The sequence below is a fragment of the Anarhichas minor genome, unplaced genomic scaffold, assembly GCF_050575085.1.
Source record: "Anarhichas minor isolate MPS153535 unplaced genomic scaffold, ASM5057508v1 ptg000023l, whole genome shotgun sequence".
NCBI classification, from domain to species: Eukaryota; Metazoa; Chordata; class Actinopteri; order Perciformes; family Anarhichadidae; genus Anarhichas; species Anarhichas minor.
The window spans coordinates 9,284,451-9,304,041 of record NW_027466469.1 but is presented as its reverse complement, the minus strand read 5'-3'; the positions used below and the strand labels follow the sequence as shown (position 1 = coordinate 9,304,041).

General features: G+C 43.4%; 1 protein-coding gene across 1 annotated transcript in view; it reads right to left on the bottom strand.

Annotated features, from left to right (window-relative positions):
• Positions 1 to 19,591, bottom strand: part of LOC142955275 (dihydropyridine-sensitive L-type skeletal muscle calcium channel subunit alpha-1-like) — an 80,704-nt gene that overhangs the window by 21,535 nt on the left and 39,578 nt on the right. The window contains exons 11-14 of the mRNA XM_076096737.1: positions 7,808 to 8,033; positions 7,129 to 7,336; positions 6,872 to 6,992; positions 6,633 to 6,747 (exon numbers count right to left, since the gene is read on the bottom strand). Of these exons, the coding sequence (XP_075952852.1) occupies positions 6,633 to 6,747; positions 6,872 to 6,992; positions 7,129 to 7,336; positions 7,808 to 8,033 (670 nt within the window). The remainder of the gene's footprint in view (positions 1 to 6,632; positions 6,748 to 6,871; positions 6,993 to 7,128; positions 7,337 to 7,807; positions 8,034 to 19,591) is intronic.

Below are 19,591 nucleotides of genomic sequence, written 5' to 3'. Positions count from 1 at the left end.
TGTTGTTCCGAGTGTGGCGCATTTCTGCTCAAATCGCTCATAGAAACTGTTAAACTCTTGTCTCTGGTGTTCCACAAATCCAATTGTGTCGCGGATTCGTGCACAACAAAATCCAATGTCCATTATTTCGTTTTGCAGCATTCTAAAGAGTGCATCAGTTTCACTGAAAATGTCCTCATATGCCATAATGAAAAAGCATGCTGATGCTTTTGACAGCCACCGCTCATATCCAGCAGCCATCATTAGGGTGTCATTATCCCAACTATCTGAATTTTTGCTCACAATATGGAATACAGAACGCAAATCAGATTGGTACATGGTAATTGTCTGCAACAGTCTTGAATTTGAGCTCCATCTCATGGGTGCTGCTCTTGGTAAACGTCGCTTCACAACATCATCCAATAGGTGGGTGCGCTTTGTGGACTTACTGAAAAATGTCGCTACAACTGTTTTCAAAAAAGTTCTACACTCAGGCACGCATTTTGCTGAATGCAAGAGCACCAGGTTTAATTTGTGTGCGTCACAGTGAGTAAACATGGCCTCAGGCACCTTTTCTTTAATCCTGGCCTGCACCCCATTACTCTGATGACATCACAGCTGCTCCGTCATAAGTCTGAGCTACCAGCTTTTCAACACACTTGTATTTCTTCAACACTCCCAAGACATACTCGGCTATAGCAGGGGCTCGTCTGTCACTCACATGTGCACGATTTGCCGGTAACTGCTCAGCAACGGACCAGAAAGGAACTTTCCTGGGATTATTGTGCCAGAGTCGAGCGGGAGCCTCACGGTTATTTTGTTTTGCTGCATCCCGTATGCCGAATGAATTTGATTTGTATTAATAACTGTGTTATATTTAACTGGCTGTGTGGTTTCTTTTGTGTCTGATATCGTCTGTCCTTATAGTGAAGAATAGAGAAGACCTGACAGCGTGTTTTTTGTACCTTCAACTGTTACGCAGTCAGATGTAATGTCTGTATACCTGACCAATTCAGATCTGCCCATGCCCTTTAATTTTAGCTTATGCACTTTTCCCTTTTTAGGTTAATATAATTAGGTGAATTGTTACAAGGCCACCTCACTTTTAGAAATAAATAATAATAGAGCAGGTATTAACAAGTAATGTAATTCAATATGTGGACGACATCATCATTTGTTCACCAGATGAGGAGACATGTCATAAGGACTCAACTAAATTGCTACAAATACTGGCAGAGAAGGGTCACAAGGCCTCTCTGAAGAAACTGCAGTATTGTAAGGAGAAGGTAACTTATTTGGGTCAAACAATAACGCAGGGACACAGAAGCATCTCTGAGAGTCATGTGGAGGCTATTCGCAAGGCTCCAAAACCCAGAACAGTTCGAGAGATGATGACATTTCTTGGTATTGCAGGATATTCTTCAGCATGGGTTGAGGATTATGCTAGCTTGACAGGGCCTTTGAGAGCTATGATTAAAGATACTGGGAATGCTAAGCTACACTGTAATCTGACCTGGACACACGATGGCCTTTTGGCATTTGAAACGACATAAGCAGGTGGGAACTTCCAGATCGAATATCCTCAGACAATGGGAAAGAGTTTGTGGATAAGACGGTGAAATTGATTTAGAAAAAACTTGGAATTAAACAGCGTCTTGGTGCAGTCTATCATCCGCAAAGTCAAGGGATGTGCGAAAGAATGAATGGTGTTCTGAAAAATCGTATTGTCAAAATATGCCAACACATGGGATTAAATTGGATCATGATAAGAGATTTGGGGCCTATTGAAATTTCTACAAGTACTAAAGGGGTTCAGAAACAATTTACTACAGTAACCACTCCAAGGGTGATTAGTACACAGATGAAACTTGTTACGTTAGTTCCAGGAACAACTAAGAATATTCATACAACTACTCAGACTACTACTCTAGCTATGACTACAAAGGGGATGAATGTTACAACAGTGACGACATCTGTGGCACCTACGACTTTTGTAAACATAACGCGGACATCTAATATGACATCTAGGACATTTAAGGATGTGATTAATGCAACCCAGAAGCTAATATCAAAAATAGAGCCTAGCGTGAACAACAGTAATGACATGGTTGAAGTTAGAGAACAAAGGATGGAAGAGAATCATGGAGAGTCATCCATGACAGCTCAGAGGACTATTTCAAACGTAGATAATAACTTTGGTGACTCTGATCAGGCACCAGAGTACATGATGGATCAATACCATACAGTACAAAAGAGGGACACTAAATGGAAGGCATTGCAGTGTTAGTTCAGATTTTGGTAGCGCTCGTTCTGTCGTTGTGTGTGATGTTTTGTTTTTGTACGCTGTTGTTGACCTTTGCAAAGGCAATGATAATTAGATGGGTTGGAGTTGTGCTACCCGGCGATCAAACTCTGATGCCATTATTACACGAAGCTGACACGGACATGGATGAGGATGACGCAATAAAGATCGAAGTGGTGGAGGAATATCCATTTTGAATATCTCATGATTATAATCCTTTATTTACCTCTGTTATTGCTTGCGTAGTTTGTAGTGTTGATTTTGTTTTGCTCTTTCGAGACTTTGTTTAGTCTCGAAGGGGGGGGTATGGAAACAAATGAACAAAATGATTAATGGACATTATGAGGTATAATCTCACATTTTACTTATAGAAGTGTTATTATTCGGTGTTTGATGTTTTAATGTGTATCTGTTCTGTATGCAAAAGATACTGGCCTTCTTTTCTTTCATTCTAGAACATATTGGGGGAAGACCACTGTGAGGGTGGTGGATTGTCAGGGACTCCGATGGGCTGAATGGATTCAGACACTTCAAACATGAAAACATGAAAATCTGAAGGACTCTGAACGTGGACTGGCGATACAACATCCAGATTCAAGACATCTTCGATACTACACCTGAGTCACGGCTGCTGAGAAAACTGCAGCGTTATACAGTCTTATGTCTTCACTGAAATGTTACATTAGTATTATTAAAAATGAATTTTCGTCTTTGTATATTAAATGCTTGGGAAATGATGGTTTCTAAATATAATGGGACCTCGGATGTTTTCTTTTTCTTGATGTTTAGGGACAGTGGGGTAGGCAGGAAAAGGTCCAGAGAAAGGTGCGATGGGTCGACCAGCCTGACTTTGGACATTGTTTTGTTTTGATTTGCTGAGTGTTCCATATGTATTTGCTAAAGTCATTTCCTTACACAAATTTATAAATTTCTCATTTCAGTGTTTTGGAGTATTACTTATGGTTGCCTTGGCAGAGGGACCGTGAGAGAATTTTCCTGTTTACATTGTTTAATGGATTTCAAGAAAAATTAGCTGCCTAACAGGTTTTTCACTCTCACTTTTATATACTCCGTACCGTTGCTTTAAGGTTAAAAAGGACGGGTTGTTAATTTTGTCATGATCATACACTTGTATGTCTCTTCTGTTATTTTTTCGAGACTTTGTGTAAGTCTCGAAGGGGGGAATATGTGGTATATTTTCAGGCCTTGCATATTTTCAGGTCTTACACAGTACAGTGAAGACCCCAAGTGTAGTTGTATTAGATGAAAACCAGATGTGCAGGAGACCAGGGGCAGAAGGGTGGATGTGTAGAATGAGGGGGCCACATACATTCTCTCATTGTTCCGCCCAGATGTTGCATGACATGTACCCTATATAAAGATGAAGCGAGAGCCCTAAAGGAGGGACTTTCGGATTCGACTTGAGACCTCCGGACGATCTAGACGTCCGTAATGGCATGTGTTGCTTGTTTGTAATAAACTTTATTATACCAGCAAGAACAGTGTCCACGGAGCATCCTTCATCATCACTTCAACAGACCTGTCGCATGCAAGATACGACACTGACAACAACTTTTCTGTGTGAGCAAACACACAGATCTAGAGCTAGGCTGATTGGTCTGAGGCCCGTGGGTGCTTTGACCCAAGGCCTCCGACTGTTTCCTTATACACGGACAGAGTGGAGGGGCCAATGTCAACCTAATGTCCCCTTGGGACTCAACTGGCTCCTAACAATACATTATTGCACCCAAAATATATATATATAAAATATACAATAAGTGATTCATTTTCACTCAAATTCAGTGAATTTAGTCATCCAGTGTTTTCCGAGTTGGGACCGAAGAAAGAACTAAAAATCATGAGTTTGTCAAAGGGGCTGTCTTATGGCAGCTGAATTAGATCTGAGCTTGTATGTGTAAATCTTCTAAGATTTGCTCTTATGAAGGATCCATTTTAAGCCCTGAGCCGTTTTTGAGGTCTCTGAGCGAAAATGCATAGCCCTACAAAACTGACCATAGTTCTGTAACTACAAGGTCGATTTTAATAATTTTTGTTGATATAATCAGATCACAACACCTGTGAGATAGTTTAGATAGGTAATATTGTGTATATGTTGCTGGTTAATATAGGAAAATAAGACATTACACAGCTGAAATTGAAAATATTCAGCTTCGCCTGGAGAAATGCACTTTCATTGATAAAAGGTTATTGAAATAATGCAGCTAGCTCCCTAAAACTTTCCCAAGTCATAGCATAACTGATCAGTAGTTATTAAAAAAAGGTTAAAGTGGAATAAAGTGGAATAAAGTGAATAATAAGAGGTTTTAGTCAGGCGAGGTCATCATTTTCGAACCAGCTGTTGCAGCTCTTACATTGTACTTTTATACACTATATAACTATATATTTCACTTTCTTTATCACTCATATGATTCAATACATCCAAATACAGATAATAGGAATCATATTCATATTCATAACATCATCAGAGCCAGTTTTGGCTGTCATCTGTAGGATTTTCTCATTTCATGTGTGTGTATGTGGCTGCACGTCAGCCTATCCTCGGTCGATTTCAAAAAACAACCCCTCCTTCGACGCGTCAGAGTCTTAGGAAGACCTGTGTCGAGTTTGGTGGCGATCGGCAAATGTTTTCATACAATAAAGTTGCCAGAAGTGACGCGTGTACCCCGGCGGAAATTTCCGGTCGCAGGCAGTCTGACCACTCGCCCAAGCCTGCTTGACCGCTCTTATTCTGGAAACAAGTCGGAAGTCAACAGTATGCAGTTGGCAACAATGACTACAGCTTTGGAACGGAAATTCTGCGACGTTATTATCCATATTTTTCATAAAACTTGGGCGCATACCAACGATTTTTTTCGGCGGAGGCCAGCACGAAGGTACGTTTGATCACTCACAACTGTTTAGTGTTTATACGGATCGTAAAACAGAAGTTAGTTACGTGTTCCGCCACGTGTGCTAATGCTAATAAATGCATTGCATGACTTGGTAGCCGTTAGCATGAGGGTACAAACATTGATTTACTGTACTCATAACGCCGATTTCGGGCCAGGATTTGGTGCTTTTATGCCACGATATTTTTCTGCTTATATGAGTAGCCTATAGTTGTGTTTGGAGTTTGTAAGAAGTGACTTATATGATGTTGTTGCCCATACGTTGCTGTTTCATCCAAAAAAAAAAGTGGCCACGTCCACACTACTGTGGATAGCATGATTATTAAATCATGCTATTTTCCGCATTTGAGTTTGAGGGGTTCTGAGCCCGAGAAGCCCAAATGGTCTCCGCTCGGGCTAAAATTAACAGTGACTAATGAGTCAAATGTTTTTAGGATAAGGTAGGACATAAAGACTTTTGACAAAGTCGAAGTATGATTCTTCAGTGCTGACTGTAGCGACTCCTCATGGTTGGAATGGTAAAGACTTCAATTATATCTGCCCACAGTGCTTTAACTCTCCCAATTAAAGCTTGCATATAATGCAAAATACACATTCTCATGGCTATTCAACATAAATATGAATCCCTGCTGTGTGAGAAAAGACCACGCTCTCTTTTTCTCATGCTCCATCTATCTAAAAAATCTGTCAAATTTGCAGATCCTTGTGAAGTTCTATCAGGCCTTGTTTAACATAGCACCTTCTCCAGCAAGATGACCATCTCTGCCCAGAATAGCGAGTCAATCTATTTCGCTGTCTGCCATTGTTATTTCCTCTCTATCAACCAACAGGTGTTGGCTGCAAGAACCAACACAAAAGTCTTCATGTACTCACACCATCAGACGATGTGAGGAAGATAAACCTGATTTTCACATTACATTCATTAAGCTAATGATTTATCGAATAAATGCATTCAGCCATGTGGATACAACCCCAAAATTGGAAGAATCATGCAAGTATGTTATTTCGGCAAATATGCTGAATTGGTTCTCGTGCTACATTTAGAAACAATAAGAGATCGAGAAAGACATATTTTTTATGGGCCACGGTGCAGTCTGAAAAGATGAGTTGTCTGTCTGCGATAGAAAATGTGAGTTTCTGCTGTCTTTATTTCAGTGGGGAGCTTGTTCCATCAATGTGGAACCAGGACAGCAAACGGTCAATATCTTTTGGCCCCCTGGTAGTGAGGGAACCCCCCCATGGATTTTTATCTGCAATAATCCAAAATCGAATGAAAAAGTCCGATAACTTCTGGGGTCGGCCTATGGAAAAACATCAGCACTCTAGTCCCTTTGTAACATAATGTGGAAATGTCCTGCTATTCATAGTTGTGCGTGAGATTGCAAGTCAGATTAAAACATGAAAAGCAGGATTTTGATGAGCTAACATTTGGGAAGACTTACCTGAGAGCTTTCTTGCGTATTTTCTCCTCTGCTTTCTCTTTTTGTGCCAAAGTCAGAGACTCAGCCTCTGCCAAGTTATCAACAGCAATGGCCAGGAAGACATTTAGAAGGATGACTGAATGAGGGGGGAGTCAAAGATTATTACAGTAATTGAACTGAAATTGTGGTTGTCATGGTTGGAGTTCAGTGTTGGTTCAAGGCACACACACAGAACAGACACAAACACTCGATAAGGATACAATTTCCACAGGCAAAGAGGATGATGAAGTAGATGCTGACTAGGATACCAGGCATGCTGGGTCCTCCATGAGCCATGATACCATCGTACATGACAGCATTCCAGTCCTCACCAGTCAGGATCTGAAACACATATCATTTAACAATAATAAAGAGTTATAGTACTAAATAATTGTGACATATTTCAAAATATAATAACTTCGTTTTTGAAAAATATATATTTTTTTCAACATTTTATGTTTAGTGGTTTTGATTGTACCTGAAAGACAGTGATGAGGGCCTGAGGAAAGCTGTCAAAGGTGCTGCGGGGTTTGGGTTGGTTGGGGAAGTTGAACTTCCCTCCAAACACCTGCATACCCAGCAGGGAGAATATGACAATGAAGAGGAAGAGGAGCAGCAGCAAGCAGGCGATGGAACGCACCGAGTTCAAGAGAGAAGCCACCAGATTACTGAGCGATGTCCAGTATCTAGGGCACACAACATCAATTGAATAATGGCATCGGTAATTCTGCGAGGATACAGCTTATAGTGACAGATCTTATATCATGCACGACCCTCTGTTCTTTTTCATGTCAAATGGATCTTCTTTGAAGGACAATACATCATTTATTAGGTGAAATAAAAGAGAATGAGCCCTCTCTTGTTTTTCTGATCAGTTATAATCTAGCGTCAACAGTAAATAAAAGCAATATAAATGCTCTGGCTATGTTAAAGGTTTAATGTAATGCACTCTGCTTAAAGAGAACTTATCAACAATCAAACAGTAAGACCTCAAATAATAAGATAATGATCGATCATTCAAGGGCGAAAGACAACATTGTAAGGAGCAATGAGATACTAGCAGGGTTGGTAAACACATTTTGCCATCAGATATTCCTGATGAAGACTTCATACACAACTACATACACATTACACATACCAGCTGACCGCTTTCTCACCTGGTGACTTTGAGCAGGCGGAGCAGGCGTATGCAGCGCAGCACAGAAATGCCCATGACTGACATCACGCCCATGTGGACAAGGATGAGCTCCATAATGCCGGTGGACACCACAAAGCAGTCAAAGCGATTGAAGAGGGACATGAAGTAAGAGGGCAGGCCGAGAGCATACATCTTCATGAACATCTCAAGTGCAAACATAGACAGCAGCAGCTTATTGGCATTGTCTGTTGATGGTTGGAGCCAACGGTATGAAGAGAAAGACAATAGACAAAATGAGAGATGAGAGAAAAAGACTATCAGTAATCAACAGTCTGCAAAGAGTTTGGAGTGCCACATAAATCATTTTAGATATTTTTAGTAGTTAATCAGAATCATTTGTTACCTTTGAAAACAATTCAGAAAGTGATTTATTTTCTATATATTGCATTAATTATATATTATAGAAAATAACAATGTACTGTTTAAATACAATCAATAATTCAAAACTGATGCAACAAAGCATGTTTATGGTATTTTATCAAATTTAACATACAGCACCTTACTGAATCAATTTAGGTTCCTCTTTCATTATTTTTAATTTTGCACAAACTCAATCAGCTGCAGCTTTCAACATTTACGAGAAACTAAAGTTAAAAACTGTAGTAAATGAAAACTTGTTTACAGTGAATTGGTGTTCACAACCTGTTGCAACAACCTGAAAATGAGATTAGTAGCAGAAAATATGGAATGTTGATTAAAATGACATCACATCACACTGCTATAACTAGAGATCGGTTTGTGTGTCACATAACTCCTTCTGTCTTATTCCCCAATCCCCTCCAAACTTTCCAGTGTACTACACAAAGCAGCAGTATATAACAGTAGAAAAAAACAGGTAACGCTTACAGCTTTCCTATTACCTCCTCCATCTATGGATTCAACTACAGTCATTTATATGGTTATGTGGGTCTAAATTCAAACTAAGTGCATGAGAACCGCATTGGAAATGATTTACTTTTCAGTTCAATAATAATAATAAAACATTTTATTTATTGAGCGTTTTTCATAATTCTCAAAGACACTTTACATTAAAATCATATAAAAGAAAGCTATACACTAACATTTTAAAACACATAATATCGGTCACACATTAAAAGCAGTTCTGAATAGGTGGGTTTTGATTTGAATATGGAAAGGTCAGTGCAGTCTCGGATGTGTTTGGGGAGAGAGTTCCAGAGGGAGGGGGCAGCTATGGAGAAGGCTCTGCCCATGTCCGGTGCTTGGTCCTGAGTGGAAGGGACAGGAGGTTGGCATCAGAGGAGCGGAGCCGACGGGATGGAGTGTGGTGGTGAAGCAGGTCGGTGAGGTAGGAGGGGGCCTGATTGTGGAGGGCTTTATCAGTGAGGAGAAGGACTTTGTATTGGATTCGTTGTTGGATGGGGAGCCAGTGGAGGTTTTGGAGAACAGGGGTGATGTGATCCCGGGAGTGGGTGCTGGTGAGCAGACGAGCAACAGCGTTCTGGATATACTGGAGATTATTTAGGATTTTGGACGATGTGCCATAAAGAATGCTGTTGCAGTAGTCGATTCTGGAGGTGATGAAGGCGTGGATCAGAGTTTCAGCAGCAGATGAGGAGAGTGATGGGTGGAGACGGGCTATGTTTTTTAAGTGGAAAAAGGCAGTTCTGGTGATTTGTTTGACGTGGTGTTCAAAGGAGAGGTTGCTGTCAAACATGACTCCAAATGTTGCGGATGTGTGGGGAGGGAGACAGTGGAGTTGTCGATGGTGAGGCAGAAGTTGTGACCGGTTTTAGTGAGGAATTTGGGACCGATGATGATCATGTCAGATTTATCACAGTTCAGTTTGAGGAAGTTGGTTTGCATCCATGATTTAATGTCAGTGAGGCAGTTGGTGAGAGTGGAGTGAGTAGCAGTGGTAATGGCCTTTGTGGAGATGTAGAGCTGGACATCATCGGCGTAGCAGTGAAAGTGAAGTCCATGTTGACGTATGATGTTACCAAGAGGGAGCAAGTAGAGGATGAACAGAAGAGGACCAAGCACCGAACCCTGGGGGACGCCTTGAGACAGAGGAGCAGTGGAGGAGGTGCAGTTGTTGATACTGATGAACTGTTGTCTGTTTGTGAGATATGATTTAATCCAGGAGAGAGCAGTTCCGGTGATGTTGAGGGAGGATTCGAGGCGGGAGAGAAGGATGTTGTGGTTGATGGTGTCGAAAGCAGCAGTGAGGTCGAGGAGGATGAGAATATTAAGGTGACCAGCATCTGAAGAGGGGAGGAGGTCGTTGGTGACTTTGAGGAGGGCTGTTTCAGTGCTGTGCTGTGAGCGGAATCCGGATTGAAATGGCTCGAACAGATCGTTGGAGATGAGGTGGGCTTTGAGTTGTGTGTTTCAGTATTTTTGACAGAAAGGGAAGATTGGAAATGGGCCGGAAATTGCTCATGGTGTCAGGGTCAAGTCCAGGTTTTTTGAGGATTGGGGTGACAGCAGCCAGCTTAAGTGTGTCGGGGACTGAACCGGAGCTGAGGGAGGAGTTAATGATGACTGTGATGAGTGGTGAGATGGCTGGGAGACAGTCCTTGACAAGGTTAGATGGGATGGGATCCAGGATACAGGTGGAGCTTCTCATTCCTGTTGTGAGGTTCGGCAGTTCCAAAGGGGACACAAGGGAGAACTGAGAAAAGGGGCTGAGGGGTGGAGGAATTTAGCACATTCTGATGGAGGTCAGTTTTGTCAAATATCAGTAGTTTTTAAATATGAACTCACTTACTGTGGAATATTTTCAAGGGATTTATCCACAACTTTATTATCAAAACTCTGTAAGGGTCAGATACATTATCAGATCATGCTGTTGCATGACTGTGGTGTTTTTGAAATTTTGTATTCCACTTACTTAGAATTTCAAGCAATATTTAATGTAATATGTGAACAATTTCTTATTGTAGCAGAATGAAGTGTGTGAACAGTGACACCTACTATTCAACATGAACAGCAGCTTTAAAAGACCTAAAACTCTAAATATTCACTGATGAAATGTTACTCAAATATTTAAGTTTACATCTGTAAAATAAAATGTAGTATTTCATAATTACTACAGTATATTAGATCCTATCTTCCCCCAATAGATGACACTTTTAAGCAACATGATTTTTAATGTTTGTTTGACCAAATTTCATACAGCTAGGTGAAACCAAAAGTTGGGGCTACTCAATAGGGGGCACTATAGAGCCAATTTTTCATACCGCAGCTGGACACCACAATCAGACAGCAATTTTCGCCACGACAGGCTTGCGTACCAAATTTCTAAACCGTGCCAGTATCCCAAGAACCTCATTTTCCCCTTGAAAGACAGAATAAGAATGATAATTAAAGCTGCGAGCAGCGATGAATGGGCCCTCACATCTTTGCGTATGTTGGGGGTACTTGCGAGGCCTCAGCTTACGCGGCCGAGAATGTCTGCGACCATTGGACAACGCGACCACGAGTTAGACGTTTTTTTCCTGCTTGGAGTATTTGATCCTGGAAATGATCCTTTACAAATAGTCCACCACTTCCTGTAACCACTGTGTGGCGCTAAACAACGTGCGCCAACATGCATTATGTTGCTCTATATCAAGTGTAGACAACATCATGTAAGTCTCATCAAGATGGCGCCGCGGACGGCTGCCTCGACGTGTTGGTGCGCATTGTTTTGTGTTGTTTTCGTCGTTAATTCAGTTTTATGCTGCGATACCCGGAGCTCTTTCACCAGAGATGAGCTCATGAACATCAGGGGTACAACTACAGCAGACTTAGTCCCAACTTTTCTGCTAACTTCTGTGGAATTACTGGACATTCTAGTCAAAGGTGTTCTCACCTTAGCCCATGCAGTGAGACGCCGTAGGAGAGGGAAACGGGCCGGCGTGCTCGTGCGTCTTCGCACACGTGGATTCCGCACACCGCTGCCGGGCATATTTCTCTCAAACGTCCGCTCACTGTGCAACAAACTGGACGAACTTCAGCTACTGGTGAGGAGAGACAGAGACTTTTCTTCATCCTCCGTTTTGTGCTTCACTGAGACCTGGCTCTGTGGATCGATACCCGACTCTGCTCTCCAGCTGGCTGGCTTCCAGCTGTTCAGAGCGGATCGCGATACGGAGCTCTCCGGCAAATCGAAGGGTGGAGGAATCTGTTTCTACTCCAACAGTGGCTGGTGCAACGATGTGACAGTGATTCTCCAGCACTGTTCTCCTGATCTGGAATATTTTATCATTAACTGCAAACCCTTCTACTCCCCCCGTGAGTTCGCTTCATTTATACTAGTCGGTGTTTACATGCCGCCGCAGGGCAACGTGCAGGAGGCACAGCGCGCGCTCGCCGACCAGATACTGTGTGTGGAGCGGACCTACCCGGACTCTCTAGTTATTGTCCTTGGTGACTTTAACAAAGGAAACCTCAGCCATGAACTCCCCAAATACAGACAGTTTATTAAATGTCCGACCAGAGAGGAGAACATTCTGGATCACTGTTACACCACAATCAGCAGGGCCTATCACGCCGTCCCTCGTGCTGCACTGGGTCTCTCTGACCACGTCATGGTCCATCTGATTCCTTCATTCAGGCAGAAACTCAAACTCTGTAAACCTGTGGTGAGGAAATTCAAGAAGTGGACCAGTGAAGCTATGGAGGACCTTCGGGCGTGCTTCGACTGCACAGACTGGGATGTATTCAGGACTGCTACCAACAGTCTGGATGAGTACACAGAGGCTGTGACTTCATATATCAGCTTCTGTGAGGACAGCTGTGTTCCATCAAGCACCAGGGTGTGTTACAACAACGACAAACCCTGGTTTACAGCAGAACTCAGAAAGCTAAGGCTGCAGAAAGATCAGGCTTTTAGGAGTGGGGACAAGGACTTGTATAAAGAGTCAAAGTACAGGTTTAGTAAGGCGGTGAGAGATGCTAAACGTCTGTACTCTGAGAAACTGCATCACCAGCTCTCAGCAAATGACTCTGCTTCTGTCTGGAGAGGCCTTAGACAGATCACCAATTACAAGCCTAAAACCCCCCACTCCATGAACGACCTCCGCCTGGCAGACGAGCTGAACGAGTTCTACTGTCGCTTTGATGGACAATGGGACAGCCCTGACTCCATCCCCCACAGCTCCATCAACCAGCCCCAGACCACCAGGTCCCCCTCCCCCATCCCAGCAGGGGCCCACGCCTCTGTATCACCCATCACAGTGTCCCCCCCACCCCCCTCCCCAGTGACGACTCTCTCTATCCTGGAGAGTGACGTCAACAGGCTCTTTAAAAAACAAAACTCCCGCAAAGCAGCCGGCCCAGACTCTGTCTCCCCCTCCACCCTGAAGCATTGTGCCAATCAGCTGTCTCCGGTGTTTACAGACATCTTCAACACCTCCCTGGAGACATGCCACGTACCAGCCTGCTTCAAGGTCTCCACCATCATCCCCGTCCACAAAAAAACAAGGATCACAGGACCCAATGACTACAGGCCCGTCGCCCTGACCTCTGTGGTCATGAAGTCTTTTGAGCGCCTTGTCCTGTCTCACCTTAAAACCCTCACTGACCCACTCCTGGACCCCCTGCAGTTCGCCTACAGAGCCAACAGGTCTGTAGACGACGCAGTTAACTTGGCCCTTCATTTCATCCTCCAGCATCTGGACTCCCCAGGAACCTACACCAGGATCCTGTTTGTGGACTTCAGCTCTGCCTTTAACACCATCATCCCGTCTTTGCTGCAGGACAATCTCTCCCAGCTGCACGTGCCCGACTCCACCTGCAAGTGGATCACAGACTTCCTGTCTGACAGGAAGCAGCACGTCAAGCTGGGAAAACACGTCTCAGCCTCCCGGACCATCAGCACCGGTTCCCCCCAAGGCTGCGTTCTTTCCCCTCTGCTCTTCTCCCTGTACACCAACAGCTGCACCTCCAGTCACCAGTCCGTCAAGCTCCTGAAGTTCGCGGATGACACCACCCTCATTGGACTCATCTCTGGTGGGGATGAGTCCGCCTACAGGTGGGAGACTGACCATCTGGTGACCTGGTGCGGTCTGAACAACTTGGAGCTCAACGCTCGAAAGACAGTGGAGATGGTTGTGGAATTCCGGAAGATTGCAGCCCCACATGTCCCTATCACCCTGTGTGACTCTCCCGTCGACGTGGTGGAGTCCTTCCGCTTCCTGGGCTCCATCATATCCCAGGACCTCAAGTGGGAGCTGAACATCAGCTCCATCACTAAAAAGGCTCAGCAGAGGATGTACTTCCTGAGGCAGCTGAAGAAATTCAACCTGCCAAAGACAATGATGGTGCATTTCTACACAGCCATCATTGAGTCCATCCTCTGCTCCTCCATCACAGTCTGGTACGCTGCAGCCACTGCCAAGGACAAGGGCAGGCTGCAACGCATCATCCGCTCTGCCGAGAGGGTGATTGGCTGCAATCTGCCGTCCCTCCAGGACTTGTTCGCCTCAAGGACCCTGAAGCGAGCAAGGAAGATTGTAGCCGACCCCTCTCACCCTGGACAAAAACTGTTTGTGCCCCTTCCATCTGGTAGGAGGCTGAGGTCCAGCAGGACCAAGACCTCACGCCACACGAACAGCTTCTTCCCGTCCGCAGTCTGGCTCATTAACAGAGCCCGGGTCCCCCACTGACTCTGTCACCCCAGGACAAATTCCCACCGGTCACTCCCCTGCATCCCTTCTATTACACTCAACACTTTACATTACACTTACATCTCACTTGTTTATAGTCCTGTCATCTGTTCGTTGTTTATAGTCCTGTTATCTGTTCGTTTGTGCACTTTATTTTATATTTCACTTTATTTTATATTTCATCTTTATTTTATATTTCATTTATTTTATATCTTACTTTATTTTATATCTCTTGTAAATTTTAATATGTTTCTACTTGCACTGATTGTTGTTGATTGTTAAATGTTTGCACCTCCCGTCACGCCAAATTCCTTGTATGTTCAACATACATGGCAATAAACGGTTCTGATTCTGATTCTGATGTGAATCGGATATTGTTTGTCAAATAACACTGATTTCCTTTCGCCATTAGGTGGTGCTTTGACTTAGATGAAGAATTGGCTTGTAGACATCCTCAGGCCATGACTGTTATCAAGCATGGCAACTGTTGGGATCTGACCCTGCTCTCCTGGCTGGCTGAGACCTTCACACGTGCTTTTCAAACAAAGGAGCAGCCATGTTCCTTCCTTCCACCAAAACGCCTGACCTGGGGTCTGCAAGAAACCTCATGCCGGAACCTGATGCTCCAGTCAAAACCTGATGCTGGTCCCTCATTGGCCAAGAAAGGGCCCCCCACTGGTTGTGCCACCTGGTTTATAAGCCTGAGCACAGCTAGAATCGCCCTCTTCACTCCGGACTCGTCCGGGGGACAAGAAGATGCACAAGGCTCTTCCGTCCAGACATGCTGGTGTGGTGAGGTCCACAAGGCCTCTTCCCTCCGGACCTCGTCCTGGCAACAAGAAGATTCACGAGGAACCGCGGCCTCATCAAATCCTATCAGGTCACATGTAACATTCGCTGGTCGTGTTTTATTTTGAGTTTCGGATCCTGTAGTGCGAGAACGGATAACTTCTATGCCCCGTTCCCCCACCCTTATTGTGAACACACCGCCGGCAGAAGGACGATTAACAATCTTTCCTCGCCGAAGATTTCCGGGAAGGACGACCCAAACCTCGTCCCTCAGCCGAAGTTAAAAAGCCCTCTCTGCAGAGAGGAGATAGAGTCTGTGCCAGCTCCGAGAGCCGCGCCACCGAGAGCCCTCATCTCTCGAGGACTGACTGATTCCCACCACGGGAAACGTACCCTACCGAACGAAGCTTCTACAAGTAAGAGTTACTGGTATCTGGGCCTAGCCTAGCTTAGCTTAAGCTTAATTTAGCCTATTCGTTTATGTCGTTGTTATTCCTGTATCTTGTTGTGTCAAGTTGCTGTCGTGTTCTAACGTGTTATTGCGCAACATCGCGGACCACGGAGTCCCGTTATATTGTGTATTTCCTGCTTTAACTGTTTGCATTAGATCCGTCGCTGCTAGCGGATGTGGAGCTTGTGATCTTATCACTTTAAAGACTAAAACCACGGTGGCCGAGTTTCGGGGTGATAAGAAAGCAACACTCGCACCTCACCGCAGTGATAAAGATCTGTTTTGTTTTGGGGATTCTTTTCTTTTGTTTTGGTTTTATTCTCTCTTCTTTAAATCGGCTCTGTGAGTGAGATTTAGAACCGCAACTATCACCGTACAAGCGTGACCGGTCGGTTCAGAATCCGACCGCAGAGTTTACGAGTGATCAGCTGTTTCTCACATTCTCACTGCAGCGCCGAGCACCGCGCTCAGAGCTCCGCTCTCGCTCCCTCTATCGCTCTCTCTCTCCCTCTCTTCCTACTAACCCGCGTACACATAGTTAGATTCACTGATTTTTGGTGAATATCTCAGACACGTAAGGTTACGTAATCTATTTTCTCAACCCACAGTGTGCGTCGCCCCACGTGGTTACAAGCGTAGCCCCTCGTAGCCATTTTGGTCGGAGGTCTCTAGACTCCGCCATCTTTGCTTGTAGGCTTACACGCCCTTTTTTTAGCTTACTCCCCTTTTACTGTTCGAGTAGTTCTCCCCCCCCCCCCCCTTTTTTCCACACACACACACACACACACACACACATGTACATATAGATATAGACATATCCTTACCCCACTTTATTCATTTGACTTTAGGTATTAGACATATAATTGTATGATAGTGTTTGTTGATTTTGATATTACTTGATTTGATCATTTATTATTTTGATTTAATAAACTCTGTTATATTTTTAAAGAGCAGTCGTCTGTGATTACTTGTGCATATGTGTGTAATAATAACTGGATGTAGTGGCCTGTGCTCGAACTTAAACCTTCACTCTCACTCCAAACGTGTAATAGAATTCAGACTGTTAATATCGTGAGTGAACACTAATTATGAGACTTAGTTTATAGTTTGGTTATTGGTCCCTGTCCGCAGGGTGGTGCCCCGTTCTTATTAGTAATTACTAATTAGCTTATTGATGTTAATAACTCCATTGATGTTGATAGTTTAGTTTCATATTTGCTGATAACCAAACACGCTCCTTTACGTTCCCAACACAGCTTTGGGACAGATTTGAACAAGTCCAGTAGAGATACATCAGCTTGCTCTTTCATGGGGAGTCACGTAAAATAGCCGCCACACCACGGCTACACCATTCAATTAAACGTAAAGCTTTTGATAACTTTTAATCACAAAGGTCTTTAGATTGTACTGACCATTTGACCATTTGAAGTGGATCCTCAAAATTCCCTAGGAGGAGTTCGTTAAAGTATAGTGCCTAGAAATGGTCAAAAATGAATGGAAAATTCACACTAAAATCTAAATTGCAGACTTCAAGTATAATTTAGTACAGGGATTCCCAAAGTGTGCTGCCTCTAGGGGGTGCGCGAGAGGAAAAATGTAATGGTGGTCTAATGGTGTAATAATTCATATTAAATATAATTTAAAAAAATGGGATTTTTCACAAAATAAAAACATGAATTATAAAAATTCCCTTTGTAAGATTTAAATTTAAAATTAAAAACTTTTATTATTTATTAAAACAATTTAATAAATAAATGCACTTCAGCTCCTGCCGCCAGTCTTTTACGTACACACTAGCTAGCCTAGCTTGTGCAGCTAACGTCAGCTAACTTCATCCATTCAGCAACATTCATGCAAATATGCTAAACTGGCTGAAATTGGGGAAACTGTCAGGTGGGACATCTGAAGCTATCAGTCATAAAAGAGGAGAGGGACAGAGAGAGAGAGAGGAATCAGAGGCGAGAGAAACGGAGAGGTGCGTTGGGGAGAGACCGGGAGAAGAAATCGAGCAGGAGTCAGAGAAAGATGAGACAGAGGAGACCGGAAATGAGGAAGGGATAGCACAGACAAATCGGGAGCACATAGGCCCATCGCGGCGTCATGGTGAAAAAAGAGGAAACGAGAGTGAGCATCAGACTGGGAAAAACAAGAGGAAATATGATCTGGGTCTGGGCTTCACTTGGATTGGCAATGCAGATTGCCCAAAGCCACAGTGCGTGGTGTGCAGTGAGGTTCTGGCTAACAGCTGTCTGAAGCCCTCTTATTTACGTCGTCACCTGAACACCAAGCATGCCAGTGCAAGTCGAAAGCCCCTTACATTTTTTATATCGAAATTGGAGGAGTTACAAAACAGCCAAAAACAACTGCAGTCTCATTCATGTGTTGGGTCTACAAAAAACGTACTACGGGCTTCATATCTGGTCAGTTACAGAATAGCAAGAAAGGGGCTACCTCACACAATCGCCAAAGACGTGTGCTTGCCAGCTGCCAAAGAGATGGTGGAATGTATGATTGGAGAGAGAGAAGCAAAAGAGTTGAACATGATCCCGGTGTCCAACAACACTGTGTCGCGCCGCATCGATGCTTTGTCCGAAGACATCCTGGCTACATTAGTCGGTCGCGTGAAGAAGAGTGAGTTTTACTCTCTGCAAGTAGACGAGTCTACACATGTGGCCAATCTGGCCAATCTTCTGGTGTACGTCCGTTACCTTTTCGAAGGCACGGTGCAGGAAGATTTTTTGTGTTTTTTATCTTGTAAACAAACGCCACGCGTGAGCAAACTGTTCTCTCATTGGTCCAATTTTTATGCGGCTATAAATAGGCTCTGTTGCTTTTTTTTCTTTAAGGTGTGGGGAATTGGGGGTGCGTGAAACCGGTCGGGATGTAAAAGGGGGTGCGTGGCCTAAAAAGTTTGGGAACCGCTGATTTAGAGCATAGTCTCAAGAGACTTTTATTTAAGTCTCCATGTGATACATGTGCCTACTAAATTTCATACATCTAGGTTAAATGTACTGCTGGGGCTGCTCTTTTGAATATCAGTAGGGGGCGCTGTCAAGGCAATTTCTCATAGAAAAGGCAAAACCCCATATGATTTATTTATGTTTATCACCTTTGACACATGTGCAGAGTTCCATGACTATTTGATCATCCTAAGCCACAGAAAAATCTGCTTCCTTTTCATGATGAATAATGCATTGCCACGGCAACATCTTTTAACGAAAACTCACAAAAAATCATGATGAAGTATCATCAATGTCATCAGGCTTGCCTCACAACATTTGAGGTTGATCAGGTCAAATGGCTAGGAGGAGTACACCAGTCCACCAAACATAAAGCTTTTGATAACTTTTAATCACAAAGGTCTTTGGATTGTACTGTCCAAATTTGAAGTGGCTCTGATAAAGTCCCTAGGAGGAATTCGTTAAAGTATAGCGACTAGAAATCAAGGGAAAATTCACACAAAAATCAAAATGGCCGACTTTGGGTTGATTTTAGAGCATAGTCCCAAGAGACTTTTCTTTAACTCTCCATATGATACATGTGCCGACCAGATTTCATACATGTAAGTTAAACGAGGCACTGGGGCTGCTTTGTTGAAATTTTGCAGGGGGCGCTATCGAGGCAATATATAACGACCAAGCCAAAAATCCACATGAGATCTTTAATTTCATCACCTACGACATATGTACAAAGTTCCATGAGTCTTTGAGTATCCCAAGTCACAGAAAAATCAGCTTGCTTTTTCATGGAGAACAAAGCATTGCCATGGCAACAGAGTTATCCAAAAACTCACAATATTCATGATTAACTATTATCAATGTCTTAAGGCTTTCTTTCTAGAATTTGAGGATGATCTAGTGAAATGGCTAGGAGGAGTACATCAAAGTGTGAA